General features: G+C 44.6%; 1 protein-coding gene across 4 annotated transcripts in view; it reads left to right on the top strand.

Moving 5' to 3' along the window:
• Positions 1 to 18,780, top strand: part of LOC144755198 (coagulation factor XIII B chain-like) — a 603,405-nt gene that overhangs the window by 471,605 nt on the left and 113,020 nt on the right. For all 4 annotated transcript variants that reach the window (XM_078643896.1, XM_078643904.1, XM_078643888.1 and 1 more), the window contains one exon: positions 5,478 to 5,663. In XM_078643896.1, the coding sequence (XP_078500022.1) occupies positions 5,478 to 5,663 (186 nt within the window). The remainder of the gene's footprint in view (positions 1 to 5,477; positions 5,664 to 18,780) is intronic.

Raw genomic sequence — 18,780 nt, 5'->3', positions numbered from 1 at the left:
TCTTAATGATCTCGCCTTCCTGAATGTTATAAGGGGCCTAGCTGGAATATCTGGACCAACAATCTGATCTGTTTTTAAAATCTGCCAATGTTTCGTCATAATTGACCTTAACTTTGAGGAGTCTGAGGAATATGTAGTGATCATGCGAAATTTTCCGTTCTTATCTGGACGTACTTTCTTTTCAAAAAGAATTTTACGGGGCATTTTCTTAACTTTGTTCAATGTTTCTTGAAGGAGACCATCTTTGTAGCCCCTCTCAGAGAATCTAGCTATGCTCTCATTAGCCGCTCTTTCAAAGTCCTCATCCTGGGTGCAGTTAACAATTGTGATTAAACTTTTGGCGTGAGCACTGCAAAATCGTTTGGCTCCACGAGTGCGGTTCTTTGGAAGATACGATTTCTGAGGCTGAGCTGTATGTTAATGCGGGTACCCATTACCGCAAACCGCACCCGCCCGCGAGTGCCCTGACTTTCCAGTGGGACAGGGAGCGTGATATATATATATATATATATATATATATATATATATATATATATATATACATGCAAAAAAAAAGCAGAGAAGTCTTGGTAGTTCTCAAGTTTAGGTGGAAAGCAACTCCTGTATAGAGCACTCTCAACACCAGCGACACTCGGATCTGCTCACTTCATAAGTCTGCTTTTCTATCAACGTTTTTAGGCATAGGATTAGCACAGTGCTATTCACGCCGAGATAGAAATGGACAAAGTCTTTTGCCATTTCTACAGCAAAGTTTTTAAGCATAGGACTAGGAGAGTGCTGTCCTTGCCGAGCTGTAAAATGACAAAAGACAATTACCACTCCAGGCACAATATTACAGCTTTGAATTGGTAAAATACCAACCAAGCCAACCTTAAATGAGTAAAAGCAACCCCTGACACAGTGTTTCGCTCCAATTAGAGCCCTTCAGAGAGGTATGGCTTTGTCCAGACACAAGGGAGCACCCAGTATAAGTAAAAACAAGCATTGGAAATGCAATAGGTCTCGCAGCATTAGAGTTTGTGCTTTTAGAATTGTTTATGGGTTTTTTTTTTTATCTTTAGCATTTTTGTTTCCTGTAGGCAATGCTAAAGAATTACAAAGAAAAAAAGCCATAAACAAATCTAAAAGCTCTAACTCAAATGCTCCGAGACCTATTGCATGCACCCATTCAGTTGTTGGCCTCTCAGCTGAGTCTGCCAACTAGACAACAAAGTGGAGGTGGGGCGGGGCTGCTGGGAGTAGAGCTGTGGACTTGGAAGAGGCGGGGCTGCTGGGAGTAGAGCTGTGGACTGGGAGGAGGGTGGGGCTGCTGGGACTGCTGGGAGTGGAGCTGTGGGCTGGGAAGAGAAGGGAGCGCTGCTGGAAGTGGAGCTGTGAACTGGGAATAGGGCGGGTGCTGCTGGGAGTGGAGCTGTGGACTGGGAAAAGAAGGGAGCGCTGCTGGTAGTGGAGCTGTGAACTGGGAATAGGGCGGGTGCTGCTGGGAGTGGAGCTGTGGACTGGGAATAGGGTTAGGCGCTGCTGGTAGTGGAGCTGTGGAACCGGAGAAGATCGAGTTTCTAGCTGCTGAAACTGGAGCTGAGGGTCAGGGTGAGGTGCTGCTGAGGGTCAGGGTGAGGTGCTGCTGAGGGTCACGGTGGGGTGCTCTTGACCCGGATCTGGACCAGGTTGAGACGATGTTGGGAGAAGGGTGATGTGCTGCTGAGGCTGGAGGTGTGGCTCGGGGGAGGGGAGTGCTGCTATCCAGTTGCTGTGGCTCAGTAGGGTGGCGAGGTGCTGCTGAAACTGGAGCTGTGGTTTGGGGGAGCTGCTGCTAAAATTGGAGAGCTGTGGGTCGGTGCTGAACTGGAGCTGTGACTCCTGATGAGGGCGAGGTGCTGCTAAATCTGGAGCTGTAGCCTGGGGGTCGATGAGGTGCTACCAAATTTAGAGCTGTGGCTAGGTGGTGCTGAAACTGCAGCTGTGGGGTCGGGGCGACGGCAAATGCTTCTGAAGTCGAGCAGTGGGTTAGCAAGCGAATGGGGTGCCGCTGAAAGTTGAGACGATGGCTGGTAAGAGGATGAGATGATGCTGAAATTGGAGCTGTGGCTGTGAAGAGAACAAGGTTCTCCTGAAATTGGAGCTGTGAAGAGACCAAGGTTCTGCTGAAATTGGAGCTGTGGCTGTGAAGAGAGTGAGGTGCTGCTGAAAGAGGAGCTGTGCCTCTGAAGAGGACGAGGAGCTGTGCCTCTGAAGAGGACGAGGAGCTGCTGGGAGCTGTGGCTGTGAAGAGGACGAGGCGCTGCTGAGAGCTGTTGCTGTGAAGAGGACGAGGCGCTGCTGAGAGCTGTGTCCCGGAGCTGTGTCAGTCAGTCAGTGGAGGCGGGGGCTGTGTCTCTGAAGAGGACGAGGCGCTGCTGAGAGCTGTGGCTGTGAAGAGGACGAGGCGCTGCTGAGAGCTGTTGCTGTGAAGAGGACGAGGCGCTGCTGAGAGCTGTGGCAGGCAGTTAGTGGAGGCGGGGAGCTGTGCCTCTGAAGAGGACGAGGCGCTGCTGAGAGCTGTGGCTGTGAAGAGGACGAGGTGCTGCTGAAAGAAGAGCTGTGCCTCTGAAGAGGACGAGGCGCTGCTGAAAGCTGTGTCCCGGAGCTGTGTCAGTCAGTCAGTGGAGGCGGGGGCTGTCCGTCAGTCAGGTGAGCAGTGCGCTCAGTGTCACAGCGGAGCCCGGGGGCTGTGCAGGGGCGGGAGGGGGCACGCCACCGAGGCTGCAGCCCTGTCCGAGCTGTGCCAGTCGAGCCCGGCGGAGAGTCCCAGGCAGGGAGCGAGTGCCGACCCCAGGAGCCTGAGCCGGGCACAGGGCGAGGTAAGCACCGGCCCCTCTCTGCGGAGGACCCGAAATCAAGCAAAGGTGTTACTTTTGGGGGGGGCTGGAGGGGGGGGGGGGGTTGGCTCAGGGTCTGAACCCTCAGTGAAACAGCTTGCTGGGGGAGGGGGCACTTAGCTGCGTGTTTGCGGCTCTCAGGGTCTGAACAACACGCGTTTCTTGTTTGTTGAGGGAGAGACCCCGTGAGACATGCCCAGGAGGTCTCGGGGTCTGAACAATTTAGGGACCTGCTTCTTGGGAGGGTGGGAGGAGGGGAGACTCCCGTAGCGTGTCCGGGGCATTCAGGGTCTGAAGCACACGTGTCCCAGCTCGTCGGGGCAGAGACAGCCCGAGGCGCGTGACCTCGGAGTTTAACCCGATGCTCAGAGAAGTAAGTTTCATTCCAGCAGCGTCCTCAGGCTCATAGCCACACACATTTTCGCTCTCCGGGTCCGGCCCTGCGACCCAGGAAGTCGGTTTATATATCCGTACGGTTGGCATTTCGTTCAGGGACACTAACCCACCGGGCACTGTACTTCCTGGGGATTTACCTGCCCATGTAAGTATGACATATAGAGATTATAATATAATATTAAAATAACGTTGCAATCTGAAAAAACATGTTTGCATGCATCCGTTGTAAACTAGGGGGAGGGGGCGGGAGGCGGAGAGTTGAGGCAGGCAGGCATGGGAGGAGAGGAGGAGGGGGGAGGAGAGTAGGGGAGGCACGGCCTAGCGGCCGTGCAGGGGGAGGGGGCGGGAGGCGGAGAGTTGAGGCAGGCAGGCATGGGAGGAGAGGAGGAGGGGGGAGGAGAGTAGGGGAGGCACGGCCTAGCGGCCGTGCAATCAAGTAGTGAGGGGGCGGAGTTGTGGGAAGGCTGAGAGAGAGAGTAGGCGGCTGGGTGCATGTGCACGCGCTTTTAAGCTCAATGCACATGCGCATTGAGCTTAAAAGTCACGGGCACTGCAAGGAATCGCCACGATTCCTTGCAAGTTAGATAAAGTCTGGATGAGCCCCTATAGTCTCGCTTGCTCGATGCGCATGCGCATCGACAGGCGAGACCTAAAAATACCCTTTCAGGCATAGAGTGACGAATAAAGTATGCAAAAAAGAAGCAGAGAACTCTGGGTGGTTCTCAAGTTTAGGTAGAAAGTAGCTCCTGTATAGAGCACTCTCAACACCAGCGACACTCTAGATCTGCTCACCTCAAATATCTGCTTTTCTATCAAAGTTTCTAAGCATAGGATTAGCACAGTGTCCACGCCGAGATAGAAATGGACAAAGTCTTTTACCATTTCTACAGCAAAGTTTTTAAGCATAGGACTAGCAGAGTACTGTCCTTGCCAAGCTGTAAAATGACAAAAGCCAATTACCACTTTATTTACATAAATATATTATGTTATGTTATGTTTAGTGGTTTTTTGTGTAAAATAAGTTTTGCAAGATATAAGCTGCAGAGACTGGTGCAAACTGAAAATATCTCCTAGCAAGTCACACTAGTTACTTGTGATATTTGTTTTTTGGAAGGTGCAAGCTTTCCTAAGAAAATGAACAAATAATTGTAAAATGTGAGATTTTGAGAAGTTTTACCAAACTGCGGAATTTGAAAATTTCATGAATTTTGCCAGTGTATTTAAAATGTCACCCATACCAAATCATTAACTGAGCTGTAAGTTAATGTAGGTTGATGGCTGAGACAAAAATGCAGGTGCTACATGGGAATACTTTCTTAATATGCATTGGCAATGTGCCCAAGCTATAAAAAGTTGATTTGTTAGCTTTGTCAATGCTTTCAGCGAAGCAACATGTGATCATGGATTAAGAAGCATGCAGGTGCATGGTAGGTAATAGTGTATGATTTTTTTTAAGAGAACATATTCCATAATAGCTACCATGCTTCAAGAAGCACGGACACATGTGCATCATGGTAGCTGTTTTTAATGTACTGTTATAACATAGTGAATCTGCATGTCAGCGGGGCAAATTACATTATATGAAAAGTAAGTAGACAATTGTGCATGAAAACCATCTAAATGATACAAGCAGCCCAGCAGCATTTTGTAGCTGTAGGGCCTTTGTAAAAATAATTGAATAGGTGAATAAATTAATAACGCATGGCATGGGATGGGGTGTGGAGGAGGAAAGGAAGGAAAAATGAAGAGAGAGAAAAGAAACACGTGCACATCTATGGCATGCACCGTAGAAAATAAGATTTACCACAAATATGCAGTGGAAGAGTACCACTCAACCAGTCAGAACTCTGTGAGACTAAAATGCTTCTGGATGGCACAAACATCTCCCCGGTGCTATGTTTGTGCCATCTTTTTTCCAAAGATATTGAATAAAAAGCAGGCAACAGAGACAGATAACAGAGCTATCCAATCATAAAGAAGGGACTGACACAAAGCCCTGTATATGTATATGGTATGGATTGGAAGCAATATGTCTGCCAACAGCGATCTAAAGTTGGTGATAGCCAATTCCTAAAAAGAGGCTTCTTTCAGTCAGAATTAAGATTCAGATTTGAATGTTGATTCTTAGCAATTCCAAGGAGCTGATATTATGAGGGGATGAGGTATGAAAATGTATCAAAAAAAGAAAATTATAATAAGTAGATTTGATGTTTTGGTTTGCAGGATCGTGCACACCCTCATCCAAAGAAATGGATCCAAAGAACATTATACTTATGAATGAAAATACAGAAATTAAAGATGGAAACATGGCAGAGTTTGCATGTAAACCAGGTTTCTCCAAGAAACCAAATCAAATAATGACAGTGAAGTGCACCCGGGGGAACCTGGAATATCCAGAGTGTGACAACAGTAAGTATTGCTTCTTAAAACATGTTTTAAGTTGTCTAAACCTAATAAGAATATTGATCAAACTGGAGCACATCCACTATTGATTGTTTTTTAAATTCACCACTTAGTGATATGTTTAATCCTATAACCAGTTTCCTGAACAGGTTTTCATTTTTAAATTAGTGTACCTGTCCTTCTATTCTGTTAAGCTAACTGAATTTGAAGGAGGACACTCATCACAAGGCTTCTCAATAATAATGTTATATGTGCAAATACAACCTTCAAATGTAAATGTAACATTTGAGATTGTGAAAGAAATGCAAAGTCCTATGTTTATTTTAATTTTATTTTGAAGGTTTTATGTAGCGCAGACAAGATCCTTGCGGATATCAGAGCGCTTTTCAATAAAGCACGCAGGGTATACATAACAATAAATGAGGGGGAAGTCTAGCCTAGCATAATAGAGAATAAACGTAGAGTACATAACATGAAAATCAGGTTGATACAAATCTGGTCCATGTGACAAAATGTTTAGTTGGGTCTTAAGCATACGGGTGGAATATAAGAAAGGGTACTAATGCATCTTCAGCGTTAGTCTGTAATCAGTTGAATTTTGCCATGAGAATCACTTTAACTTCCTTTTGGAAAGAGAAAGTGGAGACATTTAATCTGATTTCTGGTGGAAGAGTCTTCCAAATCCTGTGGCACCATTCCCAAACAGGATCGTTTATATGTCTTCTCCTTGTTGAATCTTTCAGGTTTCAGTAGTAGGTTGTCTGCACTCCATGAGGATCTTAATCCACCAGAGATTGTCAATTTCTGTGCGAGGTAGCTGGGAGCATTGTAGTGTAAGGCCTTATGTGTCATGCATGCACTTTTAAAGTACATTTTCGCTTCCAACGGGAGCCACTTCAGCGATTTTAAGTCAGGGGTGATGTGGGAGCTTCTTTTCGAGCCTGTGATGAGTCTTGCGGCTGCGTTTAGTGAGGCTCTAAGGGGAGCTGTTGAAGCTTTAAGAAGGCCACACAGAGATGCACTTCCATAGTCCACACGAGGTATAACTAGAGCTTGTAGAGCCATCTTGAAGTCATTGACTGGCAGGAAGGGTTTCAACTTCCTCAGGGTGTTTAACTGGAAGTTTGCTCCTTTCATTGCTTCCCATCATTGTGGTACATGTAATCATTGGCCACACTTCCTGGAGACCTATTGTGAGAAATTGGACTGTTGGTTGACTGGGGGTGTGAGCCCTGGTCATGCAACATCCCCAATCCCTTGCACGGTGAACCACAAAATGTAATTAATTTAACCTGTGCTTAAACCTGGGTAGCTTGGCACACAACCAGTCAGGCTTAACATAGAGGCAAGTGTAAAGTACATATGCAGTACATAAACAGTAATACAGTGAAACCACAACACAAGAAAAATTCCAAACCAGCTATGAAAAATAGATTATATTAAAAAAAATTATTTGATACCAAAACAACAAAAATACAATTAGTAAAACTGGAGATATTCTTTTTTAAAGTATTATGTGAAAATAGGACAAAAAGCACAAAGCGACAAAATGGGATTTCTAATCATCCTGGACAGTGAAATTCAAATGTTCTGGCTGACCATGATGGAGCACAGGCCAGCTACAGGGACCAGGTTTGGCCTGCTGAGTAAAAGTACCTTAGTTTGGGTTGTGTTGACGTTCCTGTTGACGAAATGGATGTGGGATGCAGATGAAGTTATGCATTGGTGTCAAAGCATTGCATCAGTGTCGATCCTTGCAGTGGCGGCAATGTGCTGGTCCTGATCTGTGCAGCAGTGGTGATACTTCAGCTGCGAAGAATTCAGGAGATGTGATGTGGAGTTCTCAGCATCGTCGCCAAAACTGCTGCCAATGGAGATGTGAGGACCTTGAGCCAGGAAGAGCGTCACTCAGAGGTGCTTCAGAAAATGATGCATTGGGCCGATCTGGTCACGCAACATGGCTGATGCACTGCTACCGATCCACACAGCTTGGCTGATGCACTGGTTTGAGAGAGGGTGCATGGGTTTCCCTGCTGCTAGCACCTTAGGCCCACTTCCAAGTGTCCAGGACTAGGGTGGCACCCCTTGGCAGCGCAGACTCACTGATGGCAGAATCTAGGTGCAGAACCAGTATAGTTGGAAGTCTTTTATGTCCCTGAGATGGCAGATCAGTGGGCCAGTCAACTAGCCCTTGGAAATACTCTGTGTACTGAGGGTCAAGTGATGCAGGTCCAGTCATTCTTATCCAGAACATGAGGACAGCAGGTCAGCAGCACAGCAAGAAAACAGTTCTTCCAGAGCAGCAGACCAGCAGACCAGCAGAGTGGTAGTCATTCAGCAGCACAGCTGTCCTTCTTCCAGGCTTAGCATCCACAGGTTCAGGTAGGATCTGAGGTCCAGTTCTTATACCCAGTGGTGCCTTTGAAGTGGGGGAGACATTAAAGAAGGGCCCTGGAAGTGCATACAGGTCCTCCCTTTCTGCCCTGGCTCCAGACTCTGTACAGGGAGATATGCAGTCATTTGTATGGGGACAGGACACAGCCTATTCAGGTATAAGTGTGAGGCGATGCCCAACTCTTCCCTCCAATCCTCCAAGGATTGCCCATCATGTCACATATAAAACTCTTCTTTCCCTCCGCGCAGCGGACGCGTACTGCGGACGCGCCGGATCTGCGCCGGAGTCGCGCCAGAGTCCTGCCCGTCAGCGCCCGTCAGCGTCCCGTCAGCGTGAGGCGTGGCAGGATCTCTTGGCCGCCACTTCTCCTCTCCCTGCATCAATATGCTGTCGTACACATCTAAGGAGCTCCACTCCTTGCGCTCTGTGGAGGTCTCCTGTCACTCAGTTTTTCCTGGGCGTTACAGGGGCAAATATAAATGTCCAGGCTGCAAGTGGCGTCTTACCAGTGCTCTCCCTACCACCTTCCACGCGAAGGAGTGCAGCATTAAACATTCTTGCTTACTCCTTAATACTAGGTCGCTTCACAGACATACTCAGGAGATTTTTGATCTCCTCTCTATAAACAACCCCACTTGTCTTATGCTCACTGAGACCTGGCTTAATGATTCATCGCACCCGGATATTGTGGCTGCCATTCCATCTGAGTACATTATGTATAGACAAGATAGAGCTAAGGGAAGAGGGGGAGGAGTTGCCCTTGTTGTAAAAAAATCTTTCACGTGTGCCGTTGTGCCCACGCAGACCATCATGGGTGCCGAATCCCTTGCCTTCACCCTGTCCCTATCACCTCAACAAACTGTGAAGGGTCTTATAGTATATCGGCCTCCAGGCCCTGTGGGGTCCTTCTTTGAGGACCTACAGCAGGTCCTGTCTATACTAGTTCTTAGATCGGAACACTGTTTGTTGGCGGGAGATTTTAACCTCCACATGGAAGATCAGCAGGCTCAGGATGTCGTGAAGTTGCTAGATATTACATCTGCCCTGGGACTGCTTCCCTATCTCTCCGGCCCGACCCATGATAAAGGCCACACATTGGATCAGGTCTTCTCCACCTCACCAATTGTGGTTACTGCACTCGTGCCTGTACTGTGGTCCGACCACCATCTTGCACATTTTCAAATATCTGGCACTGAGAAACCATCTATCAGGGCCTCCAGGCAACTGGGAAGGAACTATAGGGCGTATCATCAGGTATCTCCCGATATGCTATCTCAGGCCCTGGTGAACCATCCTCTCTCCGTCACGGGGGATCTGGAGTTTGATCTAGAGACCCTACTGTCCTGGCTCTTAGCTAGATTGAACGAGCTAGCCCCTCTACAGCCTCCTAGATCCGACACCAAACGGTCCTCGGCCCCCTGGTTCACGGCAGATGTCGCCCAACTCCGCAGACAATGCAAAGTCGCTGAACGTGCATGGAGGGCCCAATATGACGGTGAGGCAAAACAGATCTACAAATCCATGATGAAAGCTTATCGTGCTTTAATTGTACAGGCTAAGAAGTGCTATTTTGCAAAAAAAATTGAGGAAGCAGCTAACTCCTGTAAGGAAATCTTTTTGATCGTACAAGAATTTACTACCTCACGTTCGATCTCAGATCAGGAGGCTTCTGATGAGAACTGGGTGGACACTATTGCCAATTTTTTTACGTCCAAAATTAGACAGATTCAGGAGTCCTTCTCTCCGAGATCGACAGCTGACCATCCGATCCTGTCTAATGAGATAGCTCACCAACCTACCTCTGGTCCGGCTCTTTTGGACTTCCCGCCTCTTTCAATTGCTTCATCTTTAGCTTTGATGAGGAACCTGAAATCTGGCTCACCATGTGATCCCTGCCCGGCAAAATTTTTAGCCAGAATGGCAGATGTTGTCAACCCATTAGCTAATCCTATTCTTAACCTCTCATTGAGTCAGGGAGTTCTGCCACCTTCCTGGAAACAGGCTATGGTGATTCCTCTCCTCAAAAAGCCCAATCTTGCCCCAGAAGTCCCGTCCAACTATCGGCCAATTTCGCTCCTTCCAGCACTGACTAAAATCCTGGAGAAGCACGTTCATAGCGTGCTTTCCAACTTCCTGGAGTCTAATGAGCTTCTCCACGCGTCTCAATCGGGCTTTCGATCCAACTTAAGTACCGAGACGGCGCTGTTGAAAGTCTCAGAGATCGTAAAGGAGGTGCTGGATGAGGGAGGTAGGGTGATGTTAGTCATGTTATATCTGTCGGCGGCTTTTGACACCGTCCCCCATGAGGATCTCCTCATAAGACTTCATGACATCGGTCTTGGGGGGACGGTGCTCAACTGGTTTTGTTCCTTCTTAGCCAATCGCCGTCAAACGGTCTGGGCCCCTTCTGGATCTGGCGAAATGCCGCCATTGGGAGTCGGAGTTCCTCAGGGCTCAGTATTGAGCCCGACTTTATTCAACATCCTCATGACCCCTCTGGCGACTTTGGTGGAGTCCTACAGGGCCCAGATCGTTTCATACGCTGACGACACCCAGCTTCTCTTCACCTGCCGTAAGAGCGAAGAATTCGATGGGGAAAGTATCCGTGAGTGCCTTGGGGCTGTTTTTAATTGGTTCCATCTGAACAGCCTCAAGTGCAACTCGGATAAATCAGAGATACTTTTCTTTGGATGTCCCCTGGAACCGGACTGGCATGATTGGTGGCCTGTCGACCTGTTCCCACCGGCTCAGGCCTCCATTTGGGCTAAGAACCTGGGAATCAAAATCGACAACGGGCTTACGCTCAATTCCCAGGTGGCCACCCTTACAGGAACCTGCTTCGGCATTCTCCGGATGCTTCGAAAGTTTTTCCCTCTCTTGTCCCAGGAACACCGGAGAATAATTGTGCAGGCCCTCATTGGATCCAGATTGGATTATGCTAATGTTCTGTATCTGGGTCTCCAAGAATACCTTCTACAGCGTTTGCAGGTGACCCAGAACGCGGCAGCACGAGCTATTTTCGGCTTGCATCGTCGAGCCAGTGCCTCAAATCTGCTGCAATCCCTACATTGGCTTCCCATTCGGAAGAGGATAATGTTCAAGGCTTTGACATTAGCCCACAAGGCATTGCACGCCACGGGTGCAAAATACCTACAGAAAAGGATGGCCTTTTACCGGCCGACGCGATCCTTAAGATCGGAGTCCTTAGCACTGGCTGCAGTTCCACGCATAAAGAGGACACGCCTGGGAGGGCGGTCTTTTAGATTCTTGGCCCCTCAGCTGTGGAATTCCCTGCCCTTGTCTCTACGGTCCACATCCAATCTGTTGGCCTTTAGGAAGGGTCTCAAGACTTGGTTATTCTCTGATTAGAGCTCTACTGTCTTTCATCCTTTGTTTTAACTCGTCTGTTGTTATGTTTCTTAGTCTCTTTTCTGGGTCTGGAGCACAAAAGCGCCGGGACACTCCTTTGGAGTAGCCGTTGCGCTATATAAGACCCATATATAACATAACATAACATAACATAACATAACATAACACCTAAGCTTCCATTGTGTGTTTCTGTCTAGGGAGAATACACAAAGCTCAGTTGTCATCCTCCCCAGATATGAATCAGGGGCAGCTTGCAGGCACACGGGGCTAAGAGCCGGAAAATGCCAACTTTCTAAAAGTAAACAAACAACAATGTACCTTGTCTGAAGTTATTTAACCACCACAATAAATCAATAGTTTCTGATCATGAAATGTAATTATCAAGACCACAGTATCTATATATGATAATTTTTCAACTTTTTCCTTTAGACATTTTGCATATGACAATCATATACATTGGATAACATCCATTTGTTATCCAGTGAACCTTAGGAACTCACAGCTTATCCTTATTACTGTAGAACATAAACTTAAATTATAAATAACAAAGCATACACATACACATTTATTTGCAATTTGTGACACATATAAAATGTACCAGTACCTAACTTTCTAAGCTGTAAGAGTAACAGCTTTATCTCAATATCCAGACTCCTAAAATCACACATTAGCAGGGGTTGTCACATTTCATCAAGTAAATAGAAACATCTCCCAGAGTGTTGGACTTTCAACCATTTGCATAGGCAACGCTGTTGTGAAAAACTTGTTGCCTTTTTTCTGTGCACTCAAAAGGCATTTTGTGGCATAAGCAAGTAGACGTTTGTCCTGAACAGAATGTGCTTATTTACAATATGAAAAAGAACGTTTAGCCATGGTGTGGGTTTGTGAATCTTTCCATGTCCTCCTATATGGAACGTCTTTACAATGGTAACTGATCCTCAAGCTTTACAGATTATATTTGGTAATTCAAAGGGCAATATGCCTCCTCACATTGAACATTGAGGACTATGATTACAAGAATAAAATGATTTCATTGTGCATCGTCCAAGGAAGGATCAGGACCGTCCTGACTATTTTCCCAGAATGCCTATACATTGTCATGGTACTCCATCCAAGAAGGCTGAAGCTTATATTTACTTGGTAAAGTTGAAGGATATAATTAAAAATCAGTCGCGGAACATCAACAGTGATGTTGAATATCAAAAAAACAAAACTTTCAAAGATGAACTATCAGAAAGGAGTTATACTGCAAGGGTCGAGAATACTGATTCTGGAAAGCCTGGGACAGAAAATAAGTGGCTCATGAAGGAGATTGTGGAATCACCACAACAAAATTAGCTCTCTGAGACCAAGTGTGGTTACCCTATCTCGATGAGAGGGTTAAAATGGAATTAAAGGCCTTTCATCAATGCAACTGTCTTCCTACAAAAACTACTCACCACACCTTAAACAGGTCAGAACTCCAGAAGCATGCCTGCAAGAGAGTAGCCATTGGCTTTTTCACTCCAATCGACAATGGACCTCACCTGATGGTGACTATGGATGAATACTCACGATTTCCATTAATTGAAGATCTCTCATCTACCACTCAAGAACAAGTTATTGAGAGACTGCATTGCATATTGCGACATGGGGTGTTCCAGCAATAGTGAAATCAGACAATGGCCTGCCTTACAACAGTCAAGAGTTCAAAGACTTTTCAGAGCATCTGAATGTAAAGCATCAAAAGAGAATGCCTCTGTGACCACAGGCCAATGAGCTTGTTGAACACTTTATGAGTACACTAAAGAAAGCAGTGAAGTGTGCTACTCTCGAGAAGCTTGATTTAAAGACTGTGTTAAACTCTACATTCAGAGCTTCTCATTCAACATCTCATTCAGCAACAGGTGAAAGCCCTGCAACATTGATGTTTGGGAGAGAAATATCAACCAAGTTATCTCAATGGACCAACCAAAGAGAGAAAAGCGAGAACGCAACTCGCGAGAAGGTCATGGTTCACAAACAGAAGATGAAAGTGCACGCTGACAAAACACGACATGCAAAGATTCTTGTCTTTAAAAAAGGAGATTGCATGCTTACAAGCCAAATACAAAGAAGAAAAATGGATGTTCCATTTGATGTAGAACCTTCTACGGTAGTCTCTACAAAGAGACACATGGTGACTGCCCAGCACCCTGGGAAGTCTATCCCCAAAGATTCTTCCTATTTTTGGCATTTGAATTATTTCTCATCAGATCTAGATATTCAAGCAGAGAGGCTGGTTCTGAGGCCTCTGTGACTGCTGTTGTCCCTACACCATTAACGCAGATCCTGAACATTAAGAGTGACAGTTCCCAGTTTCCAGTGACAAGATCAGGTCGAACAATTTGAGTGCAAAAAAGATTGATTATGGAGCTTTAACTGTACATATCTATCTGTCTGTCTGTCTGTCTGTCTGTCTGTCTGTCTATCTATCTATCTATCTATCCACCTATCTATCTATCCATCCATTTATATATATATATTAAGTGAGAAATTCAGCCATTACAGTAAGCTGTGTTAACTATAGCTCGCGCCCCCGCAATGCACTGCTTATGGCCTCACATATTACATCACTCATGACACGGTCAGTGACATCACTGATGACACAGAATGGACTACTACTTAGAAAAAAAGATATGAAGGCTTAAGCTTGAATTATCCAAACATCAAAAAGGGCTCAGCACCTGATGGGGGGTGGGCAGGTGGGCTGGCATTCAAGCAGTCAAGGGGTTATGTAATCTACCCATCACTTTCTCTGTGTGCTGCATTAGGAATTGGCGTCTCGGGATTGTTTTTGTGCAGGAAGTTGCCTGCTACCTTTCCCTGTCATGCAGTGCAGTGCAGCAAGGTGACTTGCTACGCTGCACTGCATAACAAGTTGATCAATAGGCACCCCAGGGTCTGTTATACCAACTTCTTTTCAACCCGACCTTCATTTTGACCAGTGATGGATGTACAAACCTATTGCAGAGGCAGCTGTTTCTATTTGAAAGTGTTGGGATGAATATTTTGACCTACTTAGAGGCGCTGTGAGAAACCAACTAATCTCTCAGCAGTGCACCTTTATAAACAGTGTTTATGATGGGCCACGATTGAGAGGTGTGGAGTTGAGTTTGAAGCAAAGGCAGTGCGAGTTTCTCACACTGCCTGGAAGTAAAAAATCAATTTTAAATACAAATGAAATAGTGTACTTACCCACTGCCTCGTATAGACCTCCAGTCCAGCAGTCTGTGGCTCCAAGGCAGCACAGAGTCCCATTGTCAGCTCCCCTAACTAATCCAGATGCTGGTCCCACGATGCTGATAATATTAACCAGCATGAGAAAAGCACCAGGACTGGCTGAAGTGGGCTGGCTCAGCACTCCCACAGACACAGGAGGCCAGTGCTCCACAGAGGTTTTTAATGTGCCTGTCAAACTGGCTGGCGCAAGAAAGCCAACTAAGGTGAAATGCACGCTTTAAACTGGAGTCGCCACCAGTCCTTCCTGATGCTGCCATTCAGCAGCGATGGCCTTGCCCTGCCCTTCCCCACCCTTGCACTCATCTCAGACTGGCTGCGTGAAAAATAAAATGCTAATAACAATATTTTATCACCATTTCTTTTTTTACATTTCCCGCACTTACAGCATTGGGGAGGATGCTCCTTTACCATAATCGAGGAATCGCTGTTGATTCTTGCCTTTGCAGAGTGACAACTTTCTTTATGATTTCAGGCCCTGTTCCTTTAAGAGACAGGTGCAGCCCCAAATAAATAAATTAAGCTTTCTGTAAAAGGCATGGGGGGAGCTTGCTGTGATTCTCTGGAACCCTGTCTTCACCCCTGAATGTGACAGCTTACATTCACAAAGTGAAATCTGCCACTTTTCTAATTGTCAGTATCACTGGTTTGCAATCACAGTTGCAGTCACAGGACCATGATATATTGCACTGCAATTCAGATAGAGAGGTCCTCTTTTCTTTTCCCTTTGTCCTTCCGCATTGAGTTGCAAGGTGCACACTGCAAGTCAGAAATGCATTAACAACTTTCCAATTTTGCAAATCACAGTCATTCCCATTGTAAAACTATTTATTACTCATGGCCCTTCATTTCTTAGAATAGACTCACTGGTTAAACAGTACTTTGTTACATTTTGTTTCTTTCATATGGCTTTCAGGAGTTATCTCTCCAAGTTATTTATTTGTACCTGTCTCTAAACTTCATTACATAATGATCATTGGCAGTGTCCCTATGAGTTTGGAGCTCCTGACCAGACCCAGGGGACTTCTTATTCTTTATTCATTAAGGTGTTCTTAGCCTTTTGTCAAAACGGTGGTAGGTCGTAAGAGCCAGACACTGTGCTCTTTCTGTCCTTTTATCGTTGAGTAAATGTAAACAGAGACACTTGGTATGTAATGCTAAAATACATACAATTTGGTGCACTATTTATAGACGTATTCTCAATGCAAGGGAATGGAAACGAGAACTCATGATAAACCAAAACCTTTAGATAGGCAATAATGAGGAGGTGCCAATCGTTTCTCGTGGGAAGAATGAGAGAAGACCTTGACCGCAACGATGCATGTGCCACCACCAGGAGCTGACATACAGTTTTCTAAAGCCTTTCTTTGATGTCCCAACTTCAGAACGAGGTTACAGTTTGCTAGAATGGTTCAGCAGAAATGTGCAATGTGTAATCGTGATAGCAAGATGGAGACGTGTTTCTCGTGCTCTTCAAGCAAGCACAAATACAAATCAACATTTGATTAGTAAACGGTAGCAGCACACATTAAGGAGCAGGTGCATTTCCATAGTAAAGATGTAGGCATTAAGGCACATATGTAGGTTAACGTACTTTCTCAGTACACACACATCAGGCTGGGTAAATGATTCATTTGATGTAGCCGCAAGCTCTGTGGCCAAGGCGACACTTTTTTCTTGTTACGATTCTTTGTCTCATACATTCTATTGGTTTCCAGATATGGGAAGTTTATAATATGCTCATATGCTGAATACCCCTGATAAATGCTACTTTTACTGACAATATGCAGCATTCATAAAGTTATTATTATATTCAGTTTCATGTCATGATATGCTTAGCTTTCCTTTATGTTGCCAGTCTAATGCAATCACAGCTTGTGTTCCGGTCTATTTAAGTTCAGGTTCTTTGAGAGCCCATAGTGGAGTTTTCGTGTGATTTGCGACTTTACCCGTGATATTTCTATGTCTGTCTTTGATTGAATCAATACATTCCTTTTCTACTCTGTGCAAAAGGCATGCTATAGTGTTTCGTTATGCATCATTTGCAATGCTCAGGCTTTGAGTGGGTTTGAAAAAGTCTCGCATCATTTAAACAGTTTGTGTGTCAGGCACAGAATTTAAGTGTTTTTAATGGGCACTTCAGAAAAGACTAGGTCATAGTTAGAATAATAATATTGAAACTGTCCTTTGCAATAAAACGAACTAGTTAGTAGCAGGCAGATGATGGTATGTGACTCCTTCTGAAACTGAAGTGGGTAACTGCAAACACATATAACAGTTTCGGGCATCCATGGTATCGACATACTCAAACAGAAGTTTGGTAAAAAAACATTCAATGAGAAATTACTAGTAGACTAATCTAAATGTAAAGCTTTATCATCTAACATGCTTAGTCCATTGTTATTATTTCCTAATGAAGATTTAGGAGCAGAAAGAGGTTTAGTATTTTCAAAATACACATGATGAAGCAAATTCAAAATGATGAGAAATGTAACAAGAATTATGGAAAACGTAGCAAGTATACATGCACATTCGCGTGTGTGTTTCAATCATACCAGATTTGGATCCATGGCTTCTCTGGAATCAGACCTCATGACTTTTCTAATGTTTAGATTAGATGTTAGCAGCATTGCAGCACAGGTAAAGATTAGGAACTTGTTTATATTGGTTTTAGCTTCTCCTGCTCACAGTACGCATTTACTCCCAGCCTTGTTGAGTCAGTTCATAAATTGCATAAACTCTTGCACCAATGAATAAAGATTTCCCTTGTGGCTGTCTCAATTTTACCATAAACCTAGGTTCATACTAGGAATGACCTGTCCTGCACCATGTATTGACAACAAGTGTGCTTTACATTTATCAAATTTTATTTATTTTTTCATAATTATATCACAAAAACTTTTTTTTATATATAATACACTTTTTTCTTCTTTTTTATACATCATGATTTCTTATTTCTCTAAGTCATTATATTATTTCAAACAAATTATATACATATAAAAACAGTTATTTCATCATCAAAATACATTTGTATTATTTTATCCAATACCACTGTTTTTCCAAATTCATGAAAACCTTAGATATCCACACCTAAATCACATCCATCACTCTCACATTCATACCCTCACATACAAACATTCAAACAACCAGCTATTCCTATTACACTGGAAGGCTAACAGAGAGAACAAACTCTGACTGAGTAACCACAGAGTATTATATGGGATCACACGCCAGGTCGACGCGCGTTTCGGTGGGCTTGTACCACCTTCCTCAGGACCTCCACAGAATCCCTTTCTGTTTTTTAGGTGGGAACAGGATATCTGTAATAACAAACAAAGTTTGTTGCACAACTTATTGTATGTGTCATTGATCACTAAAAAAACTTTAAAAACAGGGGGGGACAGTCATACACAACATACATCTTTTGCAGTTTTTGTTGACTTGATTAGAATCAGCATGCACTTCTGCTTGCTAAAAAGCACCATTACTTTAGAGTGAATTCGCACATCCATTCGTAAGTGGAGACAGGAATAAATTATCCCTACCATGTCACCCTACATAGGATATACACCAACTGTAGTAATACATTCCTAGGCCTCTGTTGTTTAATAGGGGATATTATTTCAGGGGTACAGCTAAACAGTTCGTTTTTTAAGTATTGGCTTAATTACAGAGCTATATCTATTCGGAGACACTACTTACTCCATAATTAATGTGATAAAGAATCACGTTGTTTTTCCCGGAGTACCAAATTTCTCACTCCGCTCCTATAATGGAAATAAATAATTTCTCAGGGGCATTCATCTACACAAAGTTTATAACAATCCAACAGTTAGGGTGTATGATCTTACCAAATTGACATGCACGTAGTCATGTAGTCAGGGCTATTCTCGAGGGGACTTTCGATGTACCAGTTTCTAAGTATATATCTTCAACCACTTCTGTTTCTAAAATATATACATGAGACAATTAGTATCGGGCCAGAGTATTATGATTTACAGGACTTAAAACGAAACCCGGATATGAGGCAATTAAACACCGACCTTTAACTTGTAAAACGATATGACTTCGTTTTCCTATCTCTCTTCATCACAATGTCTT

Source organism: Lissotriton helveticus, chromosome 1_1 (genome assembly GCF_964261635.1).
Source record: "Lissotriton helveticus chromosome 1_1, aLisHel1.1, whole genome shotgun sequence".
Lineage (NCBI taxonomy): Eukaryota > Metazoa > Chordata > Amphibia > Caudata > Salamandridae > Lissotriton > Lissotriton helveticus.
Note: the sequence above shows the minus strand (reverse complement) of the source record. Positions and strands in the feature narration are given on the sequence as shown.